Source organism: Aegilops tauschii, chromosome 7 (assembly GCF_002575655.3).
Source record: "Aegilops tauschii subsp. strangulata cultivar AL8/78 chromosome 7, Aet v6.0, whole genome shotgun sequence".
Taxonomy (NCBI): domain Eukaryota; kingdom Viridiplantae; phylum Streptophyta; class Magnoliopsida; order Poales; family Poaceae; genus Aegilops; species Aegilops tauschii.
The window spans coordinates 501,636,121-501,660,201 of record NC_053041.3 but is presented as its reverse complement, the minus strand read 5'-3'; the positions used below and the strand labels follow the sequence as shown (position 1 = coordinate 501,660,201).

Here is a 24,081-nt window from a genome sequence, read left to right as displayed (position 1 = left end):
TATGGTTAGGTTTACCTTAATACTTCTTTTGTAGTTGCGGATGCTTGCAAGAGGGGTTAATCATAACTGGGATGCTTGTCCAAGTAAGGGCAGTACCCAAGCACCGGTCCACCCACATATCAAATTATCAAAGTAACGAACGCGAATCATATGAACGTGATGAAAACTAGCTTGACGATAATTCCCATGTGTCCTCGGGAGCATTTTCCTTCATATAAGAAATTGTCCAGGCTTGTCCTTTGCTACAAAAAGGATTGGGCCATCTTGCTGCACTTTATTTACATTTGTTACTTGTTACCCGTTACAAATTACCTTATCACAAAACTATGTGTTACCGATAATTTCAGTGCTTGCAGAGAATACCTTACTGAAAACCACTTGTCATGTCCTTCTGCTCCTCGTTGGGTTCGACACTCTAACTTATCGAAAGGACTACGATAGATCCCCTATACTTGTGGGTCATCAAGTGATAATCCCCAAGTGCAAGGAATTATCATAACACTTTCCAATAATGGAGGTGGTAAGTATGGAGTGTCCAACCCACAGGAAGCTAAGGACGCGTTTGGTAGACTGCATTAGCCTCAGCCAGGCCCGCGTGAGATGTTTTCGGCTTGTTTAGTTGCTTGGGTCACATCAGAAAGTTAGCCCACAAGGAAGTTAAAGCACCTCTGGGCCTGCATCCAGAGGAACGGCTGAATCGGGAGTTTTTCCAGAGTTAGACCCGAGCAGTGCAACCCGAGGCACGTGCGTGTGGGTGGTTGCACGTGTGGAGTCGGCCTCGAGGCGTCGTGTTGTTTCCTGAAGCCGTGACATAAATTACCCTCAGCTTCCTTCCCTCATAGCTCTCTCTCTCTCTCTCCTCTTCCCCACTCACACTTGCAGTGGCGAGCACCGAAGCCATTGACTACAAGGCGATCCTAGGCAGTGGCGAGCACCAAATTGACCGACGCATCGGCATGGCGGTGAGCCCTTACCCTATCTCTCGATTTACTTCTTTTGAGTCATGGTAGATTTGATTTGCAGACATGATTGGGGCCTTAGGGAGGGGATTGACCACATCGGGGGTTGGGGATTGATTTCTGGGAAGCACGGCCGATGAACCCTAGAATCCATCATTTTTGCACCAATGTATTCTAGGGTTCATACAGTCCTTGTTTTTATTGCAAGGGGTAGGGATTGGGCTAAAAATAGTTTAGTAAAACCTATCCTAGTCACGGCAACCTTGGAGGTGCCTTGAGTGGCGGGGGGCGTAGCCTTCTTCTTGTCTTCCACCACTGCCTCCACCACATCATCTGCAATCTCATCATCATCGTCTTCATCAAGAACGATGGTATTGCGCAGTCGCCTGCCACCGGCGCCCTGACCACCATCTGCACCGCATCGTGGTCGTCCTCTAGCACCATCAACGTCCTAGTCCATAATGCTCCATCACGCTGGTCTTGAGGAGCCATGTACTTGGCCCATCTTGCCCTATGTCCAGCATTGCTAGAGTCTACCTGATTCATGGCCTAGCGAATGATGTCCATTGACATAGCGCCCTTCACTTGGTCAAGAATCAGTGTTGGCGTCTCCTCTGTGGTAGCGTTCTTTACCATAGTGTCTGCCTCCTTGTGCCTGTTTTGATGATGCTGAAGTTCGAGCACACTTCCATGGTATTCTTGAACTTCGTGCGGTCACCAAGCCAGCACCCAAGGAAGAAGGCCCTCCATCCAATGCCCCAGGGGAAGGGGTTGGGAATGGGGTTCATGGAGATGGAGAGGCTGTGAAACAGAGAGGTGGAAGAGGAGAGACGGAGGGGGTTTGAGTGGTATGGTAGGTAAGTAGGGTGGGTAAATATTGGAGCATTACCCCAATAGGAATGAACGTTGATCTTATAGAACTTCATGATTTTCATAATGAAGGTCGACACGGAGGTTGTGCTTCCATTGGACAAGGGCAAGGAGGTTGCCGCCATTGAACAAGGGCAAGGAGGTCTTGCCACTGTTGGAGGACAACGTGGTGGTGTCGGAGCCCCCAGCGCCAAGCGAAGGAACTACGGGCACTACCAGGAGAGGCAGGGCCAACCCACTTTTGTAAGGTGATCCTTGCCCCCAAGTTGAAGTGTCTGCCTTTGCCACTAGACTTCACGAAGCAATTCCCCACCGTCCCTATGGAGTTCAGGCTAAAGACGAACACAAGTTGTGCATGGAGGGTCAAGGTCCGAGTGATCGACAACAGGGTCACCCCTGATCAGGGTTGAGCCCCCTTCGTCGCCGTTCACCAGATCAGGATCGGGTACATGGTGACCTTCAAGTTGCTGACTCCCAACACCCTGAAGGTGTTCATCTTCAACAACGACGGAGTGGAGGTGGTCACCAAGTGCAAGAAGCACGACAATGCCTTCACCATGACCGTCTAGGGAGCTCCTATTGCATGTTGCCTATTGCCTGCTTTGGTTTAAGACTATTATGTGGTGCGGTTTGGTTTAAAACTTATACTACTATGTTAAACTTGTTTTTTTGCGTCGTTAAGACTATTATGTGTGCCTTTGTTTTTTCTGCTTGCTCTAGTTTGTTGTTGCTATCTATGTGTGCCTTTGGTAACCTCAAACCATTGACGAGGAGGTTTCCAAAAAATTGTGTTGCGTATAGCCAAACAACTAGACTAGTGTTTCCCTGGAAACAAGCCCGCAACAAAATAACATGCATTCCCTTTCGGCACATGCAGGCTAGAGGGGATGTAGGCAACCAATCAACATGCAGATGATGATTTTTTGCCTGCATATGCTCACCTAACATGTTCATTAAGATAAACCCAACCATAACATTATGATGTATTGGTCCCCCTTTAATCCCATTTGCATCAATTTCTATGGTGTAGTGAGGTATTAATCACTCCTGTCGTCATACTGCCGCCGTATGCATAGTCCTATCAACATATTACTAACCCTAAGGTGTGATCCACGCGTGTGCTCATATGATGGGCACCAAAGGACAGTAATATAACCACATGCAACTCAAACCAATCATACTGATTCACAAATCAATCTACTTAGACATAATAGCGATAACACAAATCATTGGATAATAATTCATAGCACCAAAACCATGTTTAAGTAGGGGATTACGGCGGGTTGCGGGAGAGTGGACTACTGAATAGAGAGGGAGAAAGGTAATGGAGATTTTGATGAAGACGGCGAAGTTGTTGGAGACGATCGTTGTGATGATGATTCCTCTGGCGGCACTCCAAATCCATCGGGAGAGAGGGGGAGAGAGCCCCCCTCCTTATTCTTCCATGGCCTCTCCCCGAGATCGGAAGACGTTTTCCCCACTGGTCCTTGATCTCCATGGCCCCTAAAGGGGCGAGAGCCCCTCCAAGATTGGCTCTCTTCACTCTTTGTTTGTCTTTTTTTGCTAATTTTTCTGATGCTAAGCACCATTTCTTAAATATCTAGAGATCCGTAACTCCGCTCGGGCTGAAATTTTCATACGATTTCATAAATTAGTTTTTTTGTGGCCAAAGTACATCCCCAACCGCGTTAGGGATCTGCCATGCTGTTAGGTGGCGTGGGTGGGACCCTGGCCTCACCGGGAGGCCGTGTGGCGCTGTCAAGTACCGCCTTACATCAATTCCTTCTCCCAAAAATCTGATATATTCCATAAAAAATGCACAAAAAATTCAATTTGTTTCAGCTCCATGTTATTTTTACCTATATTTCCTAAAGCACTAGAAAATTGGAAATTGAATTTGGCACTAAATTAATAGGTTAGTCCAAAGAAATATTGTACCAAAAACATAAATAAATGATGTAAATATAGCATGAATAGTTCAAAACTTATAAATACATTGGAGATGTATCAGCATCCCCAAGCTTAATCCCCACTCATCCTCGAGTAGGTAGATGATAAAAAGAATTATTTTTGAAGTGTGAATGATAGATAGAAAAAACCTTTGATCACATAGACAATGGTAATTCTAATAACAAGTAACATACATTAAATTCAACATATCATAAAGTGATAATGAAGTATCTCGCAAATCTTTCAAGACCATATTGTCAACATAAAGCAACCAATGAAGTAAAGATGATAACTAGGTACCCCAATTTAAAGATAACCATCATGCTTATGCAATACTCGACTAATTACTATTAGAAGAATGCATACAAAGCAAAGAGTAACTCCCATGCTCAACAGGTGATGCCGAAAGAAAGAAAGATGGAATTGACTCAACATAAAAGTAAATAGATAGGCCCTTCGCAAAGGAAAACAGGGATTATTCATGCTAGAATTGTATTAACCGGAACATAATACATGTGTGAATACATAGACAAACAGAGTGTCACTAGTATGCCTCTACTTGACTAGCTCGTTAATCGAAGATGGTTATGTTTCCTAACCATAGACATGAGTTGTCATTTGATTAACGGGATCACATCATTAGGAGAATGATGTGATTGACTTGACCCATTCCGTTAGCTTAGCACTTGATCGTTTAGTATGTTGCTATTGCTTTCTTCATGAGTTATACATGTTCCTATGACTATGAGATTATGCAACTCCCGTTTACCGAAGGAACACTTTGTCTGCTACCAAACGTCACAACGTAACTAGGTGATTATAAAGGTGCTCTACAGGTGTCTCCGAAGGTACTTGTTGGGTTGGCGTATTTCGAGATTAGGATTTGTCACTGCGATTGTCGGAGAGGTGTATCTGGGCCCACTCGGTAATGCACATCACTTAAGCCTTGCAAGCATTGCAACTAATGAGTTAGTTGCGGGATGATGTATTACGGAACGAGTAAAGAGACTTGCCGGTAACGAGATTGAACTAGGTATTGAGATACCGATGATCGAATCTCGGGCAAGTAACATACCGATGACAAAGGGAACAATGTATGTTGTTATGTGGTTTGACCGATAAAGATCTTCGTAAAATATGTAGGAGCCAATATGAGCATCCAGGTTCCGCTATTAGTTATTGACCGGAGACGTGTCTCGGTCATGTCTACATAGTTCTCGAACACGTAGGGTCCGCACGCTTAAAGTTTGATGACGGTTATATTATGAGTTTATGTATTTTTATGTACCGAAGGTAGTTAGGAGTCCCGGATGTGATCACGGACATGACAAGGAGTCTCGAAATGGTCGAGACATGAAGATTCATATATTGGACGACTATATTCGGACACCGGAATGGTTTCGGGTGTTATCAGATATATACCGGAGTGCCGGGGGGTTACCAGAACCCCCCCCCCCCCGGAGGTTATTGGGCCTCATGGGCCCAAGTGGTGGAAGAGGAGAGGCGGCCAAGGGGCAGCCACGCGCCCCTCCCCCCCCCCCACAAGTCCGAATTGGACAAGGAGGGGGCGGTGCCCCCCCCCTTTCCTTTCCCCCCTCTCTCCTTCCCTCTCCTCTCCTACTCCAACATGGAAGGGGGAGAGTCCTACTCCCGGTGGGAGTAGGACTCCTCATGGGGCGCGCCAAGGGTGGTCGGCCCCCTCCCCCTCCTCCACTCCTTTATATACGGGGAGGGAGGCACCCCCTTGAGACACAACAATTGATCCCTTGGATCTCTTAGCCGTGTGCGGTGCCCCCCTCCACCATAATCCACCTCGATAATATCGTTGCGGTGACCATCAAAATTCGTTGAGATGACGCCTTATGAACTATGGTTTGGCAAGAAACCAAAGTTGTCGTTTCTTAAAGTTTGGGGCTGCGATGCTTATGTGAAAAAGCTTCAACCTGATAAGCTCGAACCCAAGTCGGAGAAATGTGTCTTCATAGGATACCCAAAGGAAACTGTTGGGTACACCTTCTACCACAGATCCCAAGGCAAGACATTCGTTGCCAAGAATGGATCCTTTCTAGAGAAGGAGTTTCTCTCGAAAGAAGTGAGTGGGAGGAAAGTAGAACTTGATGACGTAACTGTACCTGCTCCCTTATTGGAAAGTAGTTCATCACATAAACCGGTTCCTGTGACGCCTACACCAATTAGTGAGGAAGTTAATGATGATGATCATGAAACTTCAGATCAAGTTGTTACTGAACCTCGTAGGTCAACCAGAGTAAGATCCGCACCAGAGTGGTACGGCAATCCTGTTCTGGAGGTTATGTTACTAGACCATGACGAACCTACGAACTATGAAGAAGCGATGGTGAGCCCAGATTCCGCTAAATGGCTTGAGGCCATGAAATCCGAGATGGGATCCATGTATGAGAACAAAGTATGGACTTTGGTTGACTTGCCCGATGATCAGCAAGCCATTGAGAATAAATGGATCTTCAAGAAGAAGACTGACGCTAACGGTAATGTTACTATCTATAAAGCTCGACTTGTTGCAAAAGGTTTTCGACAAGTTCAAGGGATTGACTACGATGAGACCTTCTCACCCGTAGCGATGCTTAAGTCTGTCCGAATCATGTTAGCAATTTCCGCATTTTATGATTATGAAATTTGGCAAATGGATGTCAAAACTGCATTCCTGAATGGATTTCTGGAAGAAGAGTTGTATATGATGCAACCGGAAGGTTTTGTCGATCCAAAGGGAGCTAACAAAGTGTGCAAGCTCCAGGGATCCATTTATGGATTGGTGCAAGCCTCTCGGAGTTGGAATAAACGTTTTGATAGTGTGATCAAAGCATATGGTTTTATACAGACTTTTGGAGAAGCCTGTATTTACAAGAAAGTGAGTGGGAGCTCTGTAGCATTTCTAATATTATATGTGGATGACATATTGTTGATTGGAAATGATATAGAATTTCTGGATAGCATAAAAGGATATTTGAATAAGAGTTTTCAATGAAGGACCTCGGTGAAGCTGCTTATATATTGGGCATCAAGATCTATAGAGATAGATCAAGACGCTTAATAGGACTTTCACAAAGCACATACCTTGACAAAGTTTTGAAGAAGTTCAAAATGGATCAAGCAAAGAAAGGGTTCTTGCCTGTGTTACAAGGTGTGAAGTTGAGTAAGACTCAATGCCCGACCACTGCAGAAGATAGAGAGAAAATGAAAGATGTTCCCTATGCTTCAGCCATAGGCTCTATCATGTATGCAATGCTGTGTACCAGGCCTGATGTGTGCCTTGTTATTAGTTTAGCAGGGAGGTACCAAAGTAATCCAGGAGTGGATCACTGGACAGCGGTCAAGAACATCCTGAAATACCTAAAAAGGACTAAGGATATGTTTCTCGTTTATGGAGGTGAGAAAGAGCTCGTCGTAAATGGTTACGTCGATGCATGCTTTGACACTGATCCGGACGATTCTAAATCGCAAACCGGATACGTGTTTATATTAAACGGTGGAGCTGTCAGTTGGTGCAGTTCTAAACAAAGCGTCGTAGCGGGATCTACATGTGAAGCGGAGTACATAGCTGCTTCGGAAGCAGCAAATGAAGGAGTCTGGATGAAGGAGTTCATATCCGATCTAGGTGCCATACCTAGTGCATCGGGTCCAATGAAAATCTTTTGTGACAATACTGGTGCAATGGCTTTGGCAAAGGAATCCAGATTTCACAAAAGAACCAAGCACATCAAGAGACGCTTCAACTCCATCCGGGATCAAGTCCAGGTGGGAGACATAGAGATTTGCAAGATACATATGGATCTGAATGTTGCAGACCCGTTGACTAAGAATCTTCCACGAGCAAAACATGATCAACACCAAGACTCCATGGGTGTTAGAATCATTACTGTATAATCTAGATTATTGACTCTAGTGCAAGTGGGAGACTGAAGGAAATATGCCCTAGAGGCAATAATAAAGTTATTATTTATTTCCTTCTATCATGATAAATGTTTATTATTCATGCTAGAATTGTATTAACCGGAAACATAATACATGTGTGAATACATAGACAAACAGAGTGTCACTAGTATGCCTGTACTTGACTAGCTCGTTAATCGAAGATGGTTATGTTTCCTAACCATAGACATGAGTTGTCATTTGATTAACGGGATCACATCATTAGGAGAATGATGTGATTGACTTGACCCATTCCGTTAGCTTAGCACTTGATCGTTTAGTATGTTGCTATTGCTTTCTTCATGACTTATACATGCTCCTATGACTATGAGATTATGCAACTCCCGTTTACCGGAGGAACACTTTGTGTGCTACCAAATGTCACAACGTAACTGGGTGATTATAAAGGTGCTCTACAGGTGTCTCCGAAGGTACTTGTTGGGTTGGCATATTTCGAGATTAGGATTTGTCACTCCGATTGTCGGAGAGGTATCTCTGGGCCCACTCGGTAATGCACATCACTTAAGCCTTGCAAGCATTGCAACTAATGAGTTAGTTGCAGGATGATGTATTACGGAACGAGTAAAGAGACTTGCCGGTAACGAGATTGAACTAGGTATTGAGATACCGACGAACGAATCTCGAGAAAGTAACATACAGATGACAAAGGGAACAACGTATGTTGTTATGCCGTTTGACCGATAAAGATCTTCGTAGAATATGTGGGAGCCAATATGAGCATAAAGGTTCCGCTATTGCTTATTGACCGGAGACGTGTCTCAGTCATGTCTACATAGTTCTCGAACCCGTAGGGTCCGCGTGCTTAAAGTTCGATGACGGTTATATTATGAGTTTATGTATTTTGATGTACCGAAGGTAGTTCGGAGTCCCGGATGTGATCACGGACATGACGAGGAGTCTCGAAACGGTCGAGACATGAAGATTGATATATTGGACGACTATATTCAGACACCGGAATGGTTTCGAGGGTTATCGGATATATACCAGAGTGCCGGGGGGTTACCGGAACCCCCCCGGAGGTTATTGGGCCTCATGGGCCCAAGTGGTGGAAGAGGAGAGGCGGCCAAGGGGCAGCCGCGCGCCCCTCCCCCCCCCTCCCCCCAAGTCCGAATTGGACAAGGAGGGGGGCGGCGCCCCCCCCCCCCTTTCCTTTCCCCCTCTCTGTCCTTCCCTATACTCTCCTACTCCAACATGGAAGGGGGGAGTCCTACTCCCGGTGGGAGTAGGACTCCTCATGGGGCGCGCCAAGGGTGGCCGGCCCCCTCCCCCTCCTCCACTCCTTTATATACGGGGAGGGAGGCACCCCATTGAGACAGAACAATTGATCCCTTGGATCTCTTAGCCGTTTGCGGTGCCCCCCTCCACCATAATCCACCTCGATAATATCATAGTGGTGCTTAGGCGAAGCCCTGCCTCGGTAGAACATCATCATCGTCACCACGCCGTCGTGCTGACGGAACTCTCCCTCAAAGCTCGGCTGGATCGGAGTTCAAGGGACGTCATCGAGTTGAACGTGTGCTGAACTCGGAGGTGCCGTGCGTTCGGTACTTGATCGGTCGGATCGTGAAGACGTACGACTACATCAACCGCGTTGTGCTAACACTTCTGCTTTTGGTCTACGAGGGTACGTGAACACACTCTCCCCTCTCGTTGCTATGCATCACCATGATCTTGCGTGTGCGTAGGAATTTTTTTGAAATTACTGCGTTCCCCAACAGTTGCTTCTTCGTGGACCCTTCATAGGTGGAGCCCTCTGTGGACTCGTGCAACCGTTACCCTCCGTGGGTTGAAGTCTCCATCAACGTGGATGTACGATAGCACCACCTATCGAAACCATGCCAAAAATCAACATGTCTTCATTGCGTTTGAAATCTCCAATCCCTCATTTACATTTATATGCAAAGTCTTTACTTTCCGCTGCACAACTCTTAGACTTGCATGTGTAGGGTGTATTTGACTTGGTAGAATTGCTAAAACTTGCCTACAACTAATATTGGGAAACAGATAAGTTTTATTTGGTCAAGTAGTCTAATCACGCCCCTCTAGACATACTTTTGATCCTACAAGTGGTATTAGAGCTTTGGTCTTCATTGCATTGGTTTCACAACCTAGGAGAGTATGGCGTCTAGTGAGGGAAACTATCACCATAGAGGTCCATATTTTGATGGTACAAACTTTGCTAGTTGGACGCCTAAGATGAAAATGCATATTCTTGGTTATAACCCTGCCATTTGGGCTATTGTTCATGTTGGCTTGCAAGGTGAATTATTTGAGGATGGAGAAGAACCGTATCGTGAAGCAACCGCGGAAGATGTTGCAATTCAACGCTCAAGCATGTGCCATTCTTCAATGGTTTATTCCCCGAGGAGTTCAACAAGATTAGCCACCTCGAGAATGCAAATGAAATTTGGGATACATTGGTTGATATGCACGAAGGTACCAAGTCCGTCAAGGAATCCAAGTTGGATGTGCTTCAAAGTCAACTTGACAAGTTCAAGATGAAGGATGGTGAAGAAGTCGCCGAAATGTACTCTAGGCTTGCTCTCATAAAAAATGAGATTGTCGGCTTAGGAAGTGAAGAGATGACCGAAAAATTCATCATCAAGATGATCCTTAGAGCCTTGGATGGAAGACATGATACCGTATGCACATTGATCCAAATGATGTCCAATTACAAAGATCTCAAGCCCACGAAAGTCATTGGAAGAATTGTTTCTCATGAGGTGTCACTCAAGGATAAGGAGGAGCTCCACAACAAGTCAAGTGGTGGGTACAAAGCTTCAAGTGATGCTCCTACAACATCAAGTGACAAGCTAGTATATCCAATGAGGAATAAAGCCTAATGGTGAAGAAATTCAACAAATTCTACAAGAATAGAAGCAAAGAAAGAAGCTCCAACTCAAGGCCATATGAGCAAAGATCATCAAGTCATAACCATAATTGCTACAATTGTGGAAGACCCAGACACTACTCAAATGAGTGCATGATACCTCACAAGAAAAGAGAAGACTCACCTAAAAGAACCAGTAGGAGAGATGAATCACCTCGTAGAGAGAGGAGGAGTAGAGATGATCGTTATGAATGAAGACCTTCTCAAAGAAACAAGGAATCATAAGGGACATACAAGTGAACCAAGAGCTATTCTAGAAGAATACATCAAGCTCATGTTGGTGAATCGGTTTCTGGCTCGGACTCTGACAACAACTCTGAGAGAAGTTATCACTCCGACTCCGACTATAGTCAAGATGAAGGTGTTGCCGGACTTGCTCTTGTATCCTCCAACTCCCATAACATATTTGATTCACCAAATGAAGGAATTGGAAGATGCTTCATGGCTAAAGTCCCCAAGGTATCACACCCTAAGTATCTTGATTTCAATAGTGATGAGGATGATTTGCTAGGTGATGATGATTTTCTTGTTGATAAAACTAGTGATGTGATCTATAATGAACTTGCTAGTAATCATGATAGTCAAGACAAAATGAATGACAATGCTAATAAGGAGATTGAGCATCTAACTAAATAACCAAACACTCTTAAGTTAGCTCATGAAACAACTCAAGAAGATTATAGAGAGCTTCTAAGAACTCATGAGAAGCTACGCTTCGAGAAGCTAAATTTAGAGCAAGAGCATGAGCTTCTAAAAGCAATCAATGATGATCTTCGAAACAAGAGTTCTTCTTACATTGTCAAATGTCTCCTCTTGTGTACTTTTATGCCACAAGTTAAATCTACTCAAGCTAGTAACAAGAGTAAGAAAGTTTCTACCTCTAGTAGCAACAATAACAATGCTAAATCTAGTATTGTTACTTTTAGTAGTTCTATTGATTCCACTAATGATTCTCTTAGCCAAGTTACACTTGAGCAAGAAAAAAATATATTGAAAGTAATTAGAGGAAAAGGTGTCTACAAGAGCCTTGCCGGAAGTAAGCAATTTGAGGAAATTGTACTCAAGCAAGGAAGGCACTGGAAGAATCAAGGTATTGGTTTTGAACGAAAGTTCAATGCCAATGGAGTTGAGTGGGAAGAAGATCAATACCCCAAGACTATGTTTGTTCCTCAACAAGAGAAGTATGGCCCCACTTCTTTTGAGGGAACACAAGCTCAAGATGGTCTTCCACCACAATACCACAAGCTAAAAGGCAAGGACAAGCTTAAGAGATTGACTCATTTGAAGAACCACATCAAGCTTTGGTCAAATGGGTTCCCAAGACTTCATCAAGTTCTACTTCATCAAGTGCTACTACACTCCATGTATTCCCATCAAATTGATGTGGGGCCCAAAGAAGAAGAACTAGAGAGTTCTTGAGGGTGACTCCGCCAACAAACTTCACGCATATTCATTTATGGCAAGAACTTGTGCAACCAACTTCAACATCTTGCATTAGTTCATGGAGTCACAAACCCTCTTGTTGGTAAGATAAGGGACAAGGTATTAAATGCTTTCATGGACATCATCATATGTGCATTTCACTCTATGTCTATGGATATCCTTGTTTGTTCCTTGTGGGACCAACCCATGTAGGTATTGGAAGTGTAAAACTCCAAGGATTGTTCCCAACTATTGATGGACTACATCAACATTGAGCATCCACATTCACAACATAAGTCATCATCGACAAAACCCAAGGTTTCCATCCCTCTTTGGGGGGGATATCACATCTAGGGGGAGTTTTACTTTAAGACTTGACTCAAAGCAACTGTAATGGTGTGAACACATTAATGCTTTATGTAAAAGTGGTAACCCCACTTGTGCTTAAATCCAAGAGAAGAGTATGACCTATGATCAAGTGTTCTCATTTCACTCCTAAGTTAATATACTCATATATAGATGACTATGTCATCGCCCATTGTTTGCTAGTTGCTAGTGTTGATTGTGCATGTTTGACACATATTTTATTTGCTCTCTTATTGTGTGAGCATGTTGCTATACATATTTCTCATTCGAGGGCATCCATTTGTAGTTTGATTGATTTGGTTTTATTTGGCCAAGTGGATGTACAAGAATGCCTAAGCACTTTCTCTAGTTATCTATCTCATCTTGTCTCAAATTCTCTTCATGCTACATCACATATTTGAACAAGCTCGTTTTCGGACCCTCCGGGTGAGGAGCACTCGGAGTCACCGATCTGCTTAGGGCTGACTTCCAAAACCCTCTAAGTGTTTTTCGGTCAGACCAATTCACTCAAACTCGGCTCCATCGAAGCACTTAGACTAATCCTTATTTCTATCTCGGTATGATCAATTTGAAAAATTCGGCTTCACCGAAGCACACTGTCTTTGGCAGTTATGCATCTCGGTGAGACCGATTCGGTACTACCAACAGCACACCGGTATATATATATATGTATGCGGACCGTACATTCAAAATTTCTTAAATCATTACGCCCCCACACCCTGTTGTTTCTGCCACCATGGTCTCCGGATCGTCGCCCTCGTCTCTAGCGCGCCCTCGCTGTTGCATTCCGCCGCTGTCAACGAAAATCACCTCCGTCGTTGTCGCCGTAGGGGATCTCCACCAAGTTAGGGTGAGATTCGCTCCCTCCCGTGCTTCCATATTCCAATTCAATGCACGGTTGGCTAGTCTTCTTGCCACGGACTGATATTCATTACCCACTTCAATTCCTTTGATTAGTGTTGAGCAAAAATTTTAGGGTTAGGGTTGCATAGAATTCATCTCGTATTGGCTGAATTGAAAGGATCGGCTTCACTGGTTTGGCCTCTGTCCATTGCACTAAGTACACTTTGGTGCCCCCGAGTTGTACTAATCAGTGAAACCAACCCTAAAATCTTAGTAGAACCCTAGCACTTCGGAGAGACCGCGACACACATCGGTCTAACCGAAACAGTTTGGCCAAATCTCTGTTGTTGCTTCCTAAGCTACCGAAATTATCAAATTGGTAATTTTGATATGCCTTCTGTGAAAACCTAAAACTAAAGTTTGAACTCAATTTCTTTCAAAAATAGGTGCATTTTGTGATACTCGTTCACTCTGCCTCACATAATCTATTCACAATGTCAATTGTTAACATGTCTGAGGCCAGTGATAGTCATAACAATTCCAGAGAGGTCGGCTTGGACCTAGATGCAGGCACTAGTGTTGAAGAGAGCTATCATGAGGGAGAGAGGAGCTCTCCAATCTTGCCTAAAGTAGCTACCAGAACAAGGAAGAAGAAGAACTCAGATGATGAGGATGAGAACTTCCATGTTGAGGAAGTGACCTCTAAGAAGAAGAAAAATGTTGTTGCCAAGGAATATGGCACATCTGCTAACACAAGGCCAACTGCTAGTAAATCTATGGCCAAGGCTGCAGGGAGGAAAAGGGTGAGAAAGGAATCTGTCCAAGTGACATTCAAGCCCACTTATATGAGGAGAGATGATGCTCCAGAGACTGCTAAGCCTCCTCCAGCCAAGCAACAAAAACTTATGGCTGATGCTATGCCAAAGAAAGCAGCCACAACCTCCAAATTTGCTGCTGCCCCCAAGCCAAAGGGGAGGACTACCATGAAAATCTCTGCTATAGAGAAGGACAAGGCCCCAATGCCTGAGAGAGAAGAAGCTGACGATGAAGCCCCAGTGCTAATGAAGCTTAGAGCCAGACTGCCAGAACACAATGATGTTCATCCTATGGCAGAAAACATGAAGGAGAGGAAGGACAAAGGTTTGAAAAAATGGAGAGAGTCAGACCCCTAGTCCATTAGAAGGAGAACTACTGTGGACTATCGTTTCTACACCGAAGAACAACAAGACTTCTATGAGACTGTGCTCCTTGACAAGAAGCCCGTAGTAAGTGACATGAGGTGGGTGGACTGGAAGTTCATTGACAAGCATGAGGATCACTTCCGCCATGTTCATGAGGATTTCAGGATTGTTGGTGTTGATGCGTTCACTGGGAATAAGCTCATGGAATGACAAGATGAAAATGCAATTTTACTTGACAGCTCACTTCTATCCCGATGGAAGAATAGTCTGGATAACTGAAGGAGTCAGGTACCACTCCAGTGTACTTGAGTGGGGCACTTTGTTGGGTGTGCCTAAAGCTGATGAGAATGATATTGATGTGTATGCTAAGCCAAAGCTGAACCACAATTCCATGGCTAACATGTACACTAAGATTCCTGAGAAGTACAATGACTCTCATAAGCTTGGCTCACTCTATCACTTGTTGGCAAGTCTTGGTACCTCCAACACCATCACGAGGCATACATTGATGCCCAAGTCAGGCGATGAGAAGATAATCCAAGGTCACTTCATCAACATGTTTTGTCACATTGATCAACATGAGAAGTTCAAAGTCATGGATCTTATAGTGAAAACTGACAAGAGGATAGCTGCTGACCAGAAGAGATCTTGTGGTTTTGCCCCCACACATTCAGATGCTCATTAACTCGAAGAGTGAAACAAGTCTTTTTTGCTAGATCATGAGCATATGCCGCTTCAGCCCGAGTTCGAGGATAACACGGTAATGATGGATCCATCCCATGCTACCTCAGTCGTAGTACATGCCGAGGCAGAGGCCGCAAGAGCTACATGACCTAGTGCTCCCTTAACTCCAGTGCTCAAGACCAAGACTGACCAGATGCTTTTTCTCATTCAAGAAAATCAAAGGATTGAGCAGAGTTTGGCCGACCTCACAGAGAACCAAAAGAGCCTTGAGAGGATAGTTGAGACTAAAATTCATGATATGGATGTCAAGGTTATAGAGGTTCAGACCACTGTTGAGAGTGTGAGGTGGATGAAGCCACTGCACGGTCTTCGAGAGATGATGAGGAGCACCCAGGTGAAGGCATTTCGATGACCACTCAGTTTCAGACGATGCCCAGATCAGCTGCAGTGCCAGTCACCTCCAGAGCTAAAGTTTCAGCTCCAGCTACTACACCTTTGGTTGCCCCCTTAGTGCCTCCTACCATCTCTACTCCTCCAGCACAGCAGACGCCGTCAAAGCTCTTCGTGTATGCACTTCGCTCCACTCCGACGTCTACGCACATGGTGCTGCAAGTCAGAGGACTTCACCACCAGGAGCCGCCAGAGATCAAGCCTAGAGCGAGGTTTAGCTCTACACTTCTTCGAGCTTTTTGGTACTTGTTGCCAAAGGAGGAGAATTAGTATAGATCATTTGGCTTCAAGAGAGTGCTTTTGCATTTATCGTTTGGTTTCTTTGAGAGATTCTTACTACTTTGAGTTACTTTTGCTTGATGCATGTATGAGACTACTTTATTGTGTGCTTGATCATACCCAACTTTGATGCTATGCTTTCTTGGATATTCATTCTTATGCTCTTTGTATGATCATTCACTTGGATGATTGGTGACGGGTGCTTATTATATTGCAATCTTATCATTTTGAGCGCTCCACTAAGATGTATGTGACATGTAAGAGTAACTCATGATCCTAATCGATTATGCATTTGCATTCAAACACAAATTTTTAATAATGCACAGATTTAGGGGGAGCTCTTGCTTATCACATACTTCTCAAAGCGACGATGTATTTCATTCATTATATCTTTTGTCGAAGCTTTGATCTATATGTTGTCATCAATTACTAAAAAGGGGGAGATTGAAAGTGCAACTAATCCCCAGGTGGTTTTGGTAGTTAATAACAACATATATGTCATTGATCTAATGCACATTGATAATAGATTTCAGAGAAGATCAATGATTTGCATGGCAAAGAGTAGTGGATGTGGACCCCTCAAATACAAAGGATAAAGATTGGCAAAGCTTGACGGATCTACATTTTTAAGTGATCCAAGATCACATTGAGCCCGTAGGAAATCCAATACTATTAAAAGGGGATGAGGTTTTGATCATGACTCAATTGCTCAAGTGCTTAGTGATATTGCTCCAAAACTCTTAGATGTTTCTCCACTTCCATCTTATCCAAAACCGTAAATATCCATCTCGGTCCCACCGAATAACTCCCATCCAGACCCACCGAGATGACCTCATATACCGCCACATGCCAAACCGCAATCCTTCGATGCAACCGGAACGGATCTCGGTCTCACCGAGATGGCCTGACCATGTTTCTGCGATGAAGTTGCTTCATTTCGGAATCACCGAGATGAACCGATCGGAATTTCCAAAACAATGTCTTTCCCTAGCCATCGCACTTCAGTCCCACCGAGTTGGTATGATCGGTCTCACCGAAAAGCATAACGGTCAAGTCTTTTGCACTAGTCGGTCTCACCGAGATTTTCATGTCGATGTCACTGAGTTGGGTCAAAGACTTGTAACGGTTGGATTTTTGGTACTGCCTATTTATACCCCTCCACCACCACCTACTCTCTAAGAGAGCCATCAAAATGAAACACAACTTCCACTACTCATTTTCTGAGAAGAGAACCACCTACTAATGTGTTGAGATCAAGAGATTCCAATCCAACCATTTGAACCTTGATTTCTAGCCTTCCCCAAGTTGCTTTCCACTCAATCCCCTCTCCTACCAAAGCCAAATTTGTGAGAGAGTGTTTGAGTGTTGGGGAGGCTATCATTTGAAGCATAAGAGCAAGGAGTTCGTCATCCACAACACTATATATTACCTTTTGGAGAGTGGTGTCTCCTAGATTGGTTAGGTGTCACTTGGGAGCCTCCAATATTGTGGGGTTGAACAAAGGTTTTGTAAGGGCAAGGAGATTGCCTAATTCGTGAACATCTACCCGAGTGAGGGAAGTCCTTTGTGGGCGTTGGCCATGATGGAATAGACAAGGTTGCTTCTTCGTGGACCCTTCGTGGGCGGAGCCCTCCGTGGATTCGCGCAACCGTTACCCTCCATGGGTTGAAGTCTCCAACAACGTGGATTTACGATAGCACCACTATTGGAACCACGCCAAAAATCATCGTGTCTTCATTGCGTTTGAAATATCCAACCCCTCCTTTACGTTTTTTTGCGGGGTAATCCCTCCTTTACGTTCATATGCAAAGGTTTTACTTTTCGCTGCACAACTCTTAGACTTGCATGTGTAGGGTGTATTTGACTTGGTAGAATTGCTAAAACTTGCCTACAACTAAAATTGGGAAAATGGTAAGTTTTATTTGGTCAAGTAGTCTAATCACCCCCCCCCCCCCCTCTATAGACATACTTTTCATCCTACACTATCCATAACTAAAGATAGAAAACAACTAAGAATAAAAAAATAAAATGTACTTAGTGATAAAGCAAATAAGCGCACACGAGAATATTCACCCTGCGTTATTGCTCCCCGGCAATGACGCTAGAAAAGAGCTTGATAATCCCCAAGTGTTTAAGAAATTGTCGTATCACTTTCCAGTGATGAAGTGATAAGTATGGAGTATCGGACCCACAAGGAGCTAAAGATATGATCTGCATTCCCATCATCCGGCGTCGCAGATGTACCTCTCCGACCATCGCCCAGACATCCTCGGGCGTTCATAGCCCCCACCTACGCGCCTGCCCGCCTTGGACTACGCCATCATCCACCCAGGGTCCGTCTGTATCCAGCAACCCTCCGCCCCCTGTCGACGTCGTTCATGGTGGACACCACACCCGACAGGTATTCGGTCAAATGCAATAATGTTTTTTGTTGAACTTCATTTTGTTTTCTAGAGTAAGCACGATGACGAGGTACTCGGTGATGGAGTATGAGTTGTGCGATGCGTGGAAGGTCATATATGCGGACTTTGAAGGCATGAGGCAATGGGGCTCAGTGTTTTTACAAAACAAGCGTGCTTCATTTCTTGAGGAAAAGCACTTCGCGCCCTCCGGCATGCACGTGATCCATGATCGTAATGTGAAGTCACTAGCCAATCGATGATCACCATCTCTAACGCCTTCATAAAGTATTGCGGCGTGGTTGCACAAGTGGAGACAAAGTGCCCATCAGGCTCGTCAACCATGGAGATTGTAATGTTTGCTTCTTGTTGCTCTACATGTTGATCAGTTCATTGATTCACTCATTGTTTAACATTGTTGTGTTATACTACAGGACCGAGAGCAAACCATTTACATTCAACATTATTGGGTGAAGCTTAAGGGCAACGGTGCATGGGAGGATATCTGTCGATTATGACTCGCGTATCGTTGAATTTGGAATCGATGGATTCGAAAAACTTGCTGAACATCTGGTTATCTCGAATGTAATATTTACACTTGTTTAGCTATTGTTATACTAGGAATATTTGCAAGCTATTTATGGATGAATTGTGTTATTTTCTATCATTATTTTGAATTTTGCGGATAAAAAAACATTACGAGCGGATATTGTTGGATGGCGGGCTCTTGTATCCGAGTTCACAGACCAATCCGAACCAGTCCGCAAACGAATAGTGTGTCTGCTTTAGAGAATGGCGTTGGAGATGCCATAATGAAGCTAATTTGGCGTTGTAAATGTTGGTTTCTTTTGTCAGTAAACTTGCTTAAACATATAAAAAATTGACTTAGAACTAACCTAGATTGTAAATATCATCTTTGTTCCGAATTATAAGACGTTCTAGATATTTAATATAGACTACATATGCAATTGAAATGAGTGAACAAACACACTAAAATATGTCTATATACATTTTATATATACACTAAATCGAAGTAGAACTTCTTATAATTCGTAACGGAAGGAGTAATTTACAACGGAGGAAATAGTAGTACATGTTTTTGTCGCACTAGGTACTGGTGTATACAGTTGTTCACCGGGCTGGACCGACCTGCGCCCGTGTTTAGTGCCCACCGAGCTCTAGGCTCTACTCTAGCAGTAGCATCACCAACCGAAGTGTCAAGAGACTATGCGACACACGGCACTAGAGATCCCTCTCGCACACACACAAAAAGACTGTCTATGCAACACACGGCATTCCGCCAGCTGCTACACACACAGTAGCCTGCCTAGCTATACCCCGGGGGATCAGATGCCCCTCTCCCGTCCCCGTATTAAAAGCGTATTCAAAACGCTAATCTTTTTGAATACGCTAATCTTTTTCCATAGTCACGTGTAGAATTATCTTGAGAAATAAATGCGCGCAATACGGCGAGATAAGATTTCAGAGGGGAACCGAATCTCAACTAAATAAGCCCTAAATATACCAGATCGGCGTAAAACAGGAAAAATAAACATATTATGGCTGAACAATAAACGTGGGGATTAATCACGAGATCATTTTCGCGCAGATACTGCAGTACTGTGCCACATTTATGAGCAAAGATTTTCGATATTCCCTGCAAAAAAAAAAAAGATTTTCGATATACCTGGTGGAAAGATAAACGGAATACGGAAAAGGGAGCGGCAGATGGCAACAAACAAAGCAGCCCGCGCCCCCCGCCTCTTATACACACGCGCCCCCGCCCCCTCCCGGACCAGACGCACCGAGCGCAGGGCACGCACGGGCAGATCGAGGCAGGCACAGGCGCCGTAGCCGAGACCGGGAACCCCAACGGGCCAAGCACCACCACCAACCCTAGCTAGCCACTCCCCCGTGGTCCTCCTTGACGGCCACCATGCAGCGTCCAGCGTGCCGCCGCCCCGCGCTCTGACGCCCGCCGTCGGACGCCGGTCGCCGTCGTGGTCTAGCGAGCGAGAGAGCGTTTCTTTCTTGGTGCAGGGTAGGCGTATAGATCGACATATATGGGCGTGAGCCTGCTGAGGAAGCAGCACTCGTCGGCGGCGGGGGGCTCGAGCGGCGGGTCGTCGATGCCGCCCAAGGGGTGCATGGCGGTGCGCGTGGTGGGGCCGGGCGGCCGCGCGGAGGAGGAGGAGAGGTTCGTGGTGCCGGTGGGCTACCTCAAGCACCCGCTCTTCGTGGGCCTACTCAAGGAGGCCGAGGAGGAGTACGGCTTCCAGCAGCAGGGCGCCATCACCATCCCCTGCGGCGTCGACAACTTCCGCCGCGTGCAGGCCATCATCGACGGCCAGCGGCACGGCGGCTCCGGCTCCGGCCGCCTCGTCTCCGGCGGCCACCACCACCACGGCTCCTCCTCGGGCCACCTCCACTTCCACCTCGCCGCCTGCTTCAGGGCGTGAGATCCGTCGACGCGGATCTCGCGCGCCCTCGCCGGCCGGATAGACGCCGTCTCCGGCCTCGTCTCGTTGCTTTGTTAATTAGAGTTGGTTTAATTAGGCGGTCAGGTATGTGATGATCGAAGGATCATGCGTGGGTTGAGTGCTAGCTAGTGTGTTCGGGTCTGCGGGCGGGCGTGTTGGAACTTGGAAACACAGATGGATCATCCGGATTTCGTTCCAGCTTGTGGTGATGATCCATCGACGATGATGAAAATCGAAGATATTTCCGATATTTCAGTGCCTATAATAGATTAACCAGATGTTCTCTTGTCCCTTTCCTTTACTGAATTGCCTTTGGCTTTCAGACTGTGTGGTTGGTAGTATTCTCTTTCCATAGAAGAATCTTTCTTTGGGGTGTTGTTCATCATGGTTCATCCATACGCACGTACGCCGGGGCCAAAGAATTAATGAACAAACTTTTGAAGAACATTAAGTGGTTTCGAAGAGAGTACTCCAAGTTTAGACACAATTAACTCCTTGACAAGCAAAAAATAATAATTTGAAACTGTCCAGCTAGCGTGCAAAGGATCTATTTTCTTTCAATTCTTTTAGGGACCTCTAGCTTGCAAAGGATCTATTTTCCTTCTTTCTTTTGTCCCATCTACTGTCTGCCTCCTACATTAAATTTCCCCAATCAAGCAGGGGATTAGTGGTGGATGCTAGTGGAGTACTATGTAAACATTCACATATGTACTCATCAATATTCTCCTACTCCACTACTAATCAACAGATTAAGTGTACGCCACCCATATATGGCACCTACGTGTCCATCTTTGGGAATATCGAGGCACCTGTGCGCCGTTCAGAGCTTCTTGTGGCAGAGGAGAAGCTGATGTCTATCTGAAAGGACAGGGCGGCGCCGCAGTGGAAAGGAAGGATGGAGTGAGACAAAACTTCCTAGGCCAGAAGGACAGGCAGACACGCAGTACGAGAAGGCAAGATCTGACTTGACCACCATGCAGCAGATACACAAACCTTCTATTTTTTTAGGGAAAGATACACAAACCTTCTTAGGCCAGATGGTTTTCTTATTTTGCTTCTTGGTGTAAACCCCCTTCTTGGATAGCAACTATGCTCCTAGATAGATCATACCAAAAGAAAAAGGAAAGGAAAGAAGAGGGGGGGGGGGGGGGGGGTATATAATGGACGAAAATTAACTAATTTTCCCTAAAAAAAGTGAATGATCTCCCGGCAACCAACCTGGAGTTGGATGAAGAGGAGGGGGCGGTGTTGGAGGAGGAGACCGCAAAAGAGCAAAGCAGAAGCTAGCAATAAAGGGGAGGAATAAAGTGGTGTAGACCCCCTTGATGAAGAAAAATGATGCCCTAATTGATCGTGTAAAAAAGTTAAAGAAAAAACAATGTCCCTCTTCCTAAGAAGTGAATAGTGCCCCGGCCCCGTCGTTCAATTGGGAGTCGACCGGGGGTGCGGGGGGGGGGGGGGGGGGGGAGGCGAAAGGGCAAAGCATAAGCATGAGCACGAATAAAATGGAGGAGCGAAGTAGGGAAAGGAAGCTTACCGCTGAATGAAACACCCTCGAAACCTCATCGACGACGGGATGATAATTGTTATCCCGCCTCAGTTTCTCGCTGCTTGCGGAGGTGGCGGATGACGGGCCACGGGGTAGCGACGACTGCAGATCCAACAATGAAGCAACAAGAGGAGGAGTGGCCGGCAAAAGGATGCCTCCGCGACGAGGTAGGCTGGAGAGAAAGAGCGCGGAGATGGCAGGAGCAAAAAGGAGCGGAAGAGGAAGGGGAGCCCTTTATTTATGGTTATTTATGTGTGTTTGCGTGTGTGACAGGTAATCAGACACGAGTCGGCATCGGCGGTGAGGTAGGTGTGAGGGGAACAAAAGCGGTGGGAAATGGAGGTGCGACACGCACCATGTCTGTGTAATTGACATGTGTATAGGTTCGACAAATAACCGTATGATGGTGGTAGATGGTGGTTGGTATCAGAGCAATGGTGGTGGATTGGATGATGAATCGAGATGGGAGGAGCCGTCGATAAAAGGAAGGTCACAATAGGTTGGGAAGGAAAACAAGAAGAGAAAAAATATATAATGGACACTGAGGCAAGGAGGCAGATAGGCGTGCCATGTATTTATAATGATTGTGTATGTTTGTATGTTTAATACACAATCGGGTTACCATTAGCGGCAAGGTTGGTTGCGAAAGAAAAGTGCGGAGAAGCAAAACAAGAAAGTCACAGAAAATGAAGGAGGGGGACTAGACACACCTTGCATTTGTAATTGTCATTATATATTTGTTGGTCGGTAGATAATTGAACATGACTTGGCCTCGACCAAAACGTAGATTCGACAGGAATAAAGTGAAAATAAAAGATAAAGGGGGAAGGTAAGGGGTGGGTTAGCGCCCCCTGTTTTTATGACTTGTTTGTAAACATTTGCATGTTTGTCGGATAGTCATATATCCGTCAGAGAAAATGTGGTGTGTGACATGCACCCATTAATTTTTTTGGTGAAATCACTATTCACGTAGATCCTCCATAAGTCCCAACGATTTTATAGATTTGCTTATCACATTTCAGAGAATGTTCACTGTGATATGATATTTTGTGTTATGTAGTGCAAAAAGTTGTAATGTTTACTTTGAAGGTCTAAAAATGCATGGATCTCAATGTCAGATCTATGGCTCTTGGCGTAGAGTCAAACTAGAGGCTAATGTGCGCTTTGTTGCACCGTTCTTCACTCGTGTGGGCGATTGTTTTCTTTTGATTTTTATCTATGTTAACTTGGGTTTTAATTATGTTATGGCAGTGATTTTTCATTAGTTTATCGTGTTGGGTTGCCGTTGTATACGATATTTGTTCTAAGAGAAGAGTGTGTGTTATCTTGCAGTCCTTGCACGTTTCAGCCTCGGTGTCAGCCGGTGGTGTTTGTGTGATCCCCGTGGAAGCTCTTATTACATGATAAAACCATAGAATCGTTCGTATGGTGCTCACAAGGGCCGACCCATGAAGCCCTTGCTCTCTTATCTCGTCTCCTGCTCCGTTCGTCACTTAGCTTTTTTTCCCTCTTGCTCCACTGCTAGCTCAGAAATGCTATCATTTTTTATGAAGAAGTTCATGCTTTTTTAAATAAATTTGATTTTGATATATTTTTAATACGGTACATTTAAATACACAACTTTTTTAAGAAAATATTCATGAATTTAAAAAATATTCATGGATTTACAGCAATGTTCATGAATTGTTAAAAATTTCATAAATTCAAAAATGTTCATAGACTTTCAAAATATCCATGAATTCTTCAAAAAAATATTAACTACAAAAAGTATCCATGGTCTTTCTAAACGT

The 24,081-nt window shown here is 44.8% G+C and overlaps 1 protein-coding gene and 1 long non-coding RNA gene across 2 annotated transcripts; one reads left to right on the top strand and one right to left on the bottom strand.

Moving 5' to 3' along the window:
• Window positions 1-2,976: 2,976 nt before the first annotated feature.
• LOC120967993 (uncharacterized) lies at window positions 2,977-23,049 on the bottom strand. Its single transcript, XR_005761885.2, has 2 exons — window positions 22,280-23,049; window positions 2,977-3,625 (listed from the first exon to the last, which is right to left on the bottom strand). It is a non-coding gene; the product is annotated as an uncharacterized lncRNA (long non-coding RNA).
• LOC109742319 (auxin-responsive protein SAUR32) lies at window positions 20,042-21,020 on the top strand. The gene has a single exon (XM_020301404.4). The coding sequence runs from the start codon at window positions 20,326-20,328 to the stop codon at window positions 20,719-20,721; it is 396 nt and encodes a 131-aa protein (XP_020156993.1). The 5' UTR covers window positions 20,042-20,325; the 3' UTR covers window positions 20,722-21,020.
• Window positions 23,050-24,081: the final 1,032 nt, after the last annotated feature.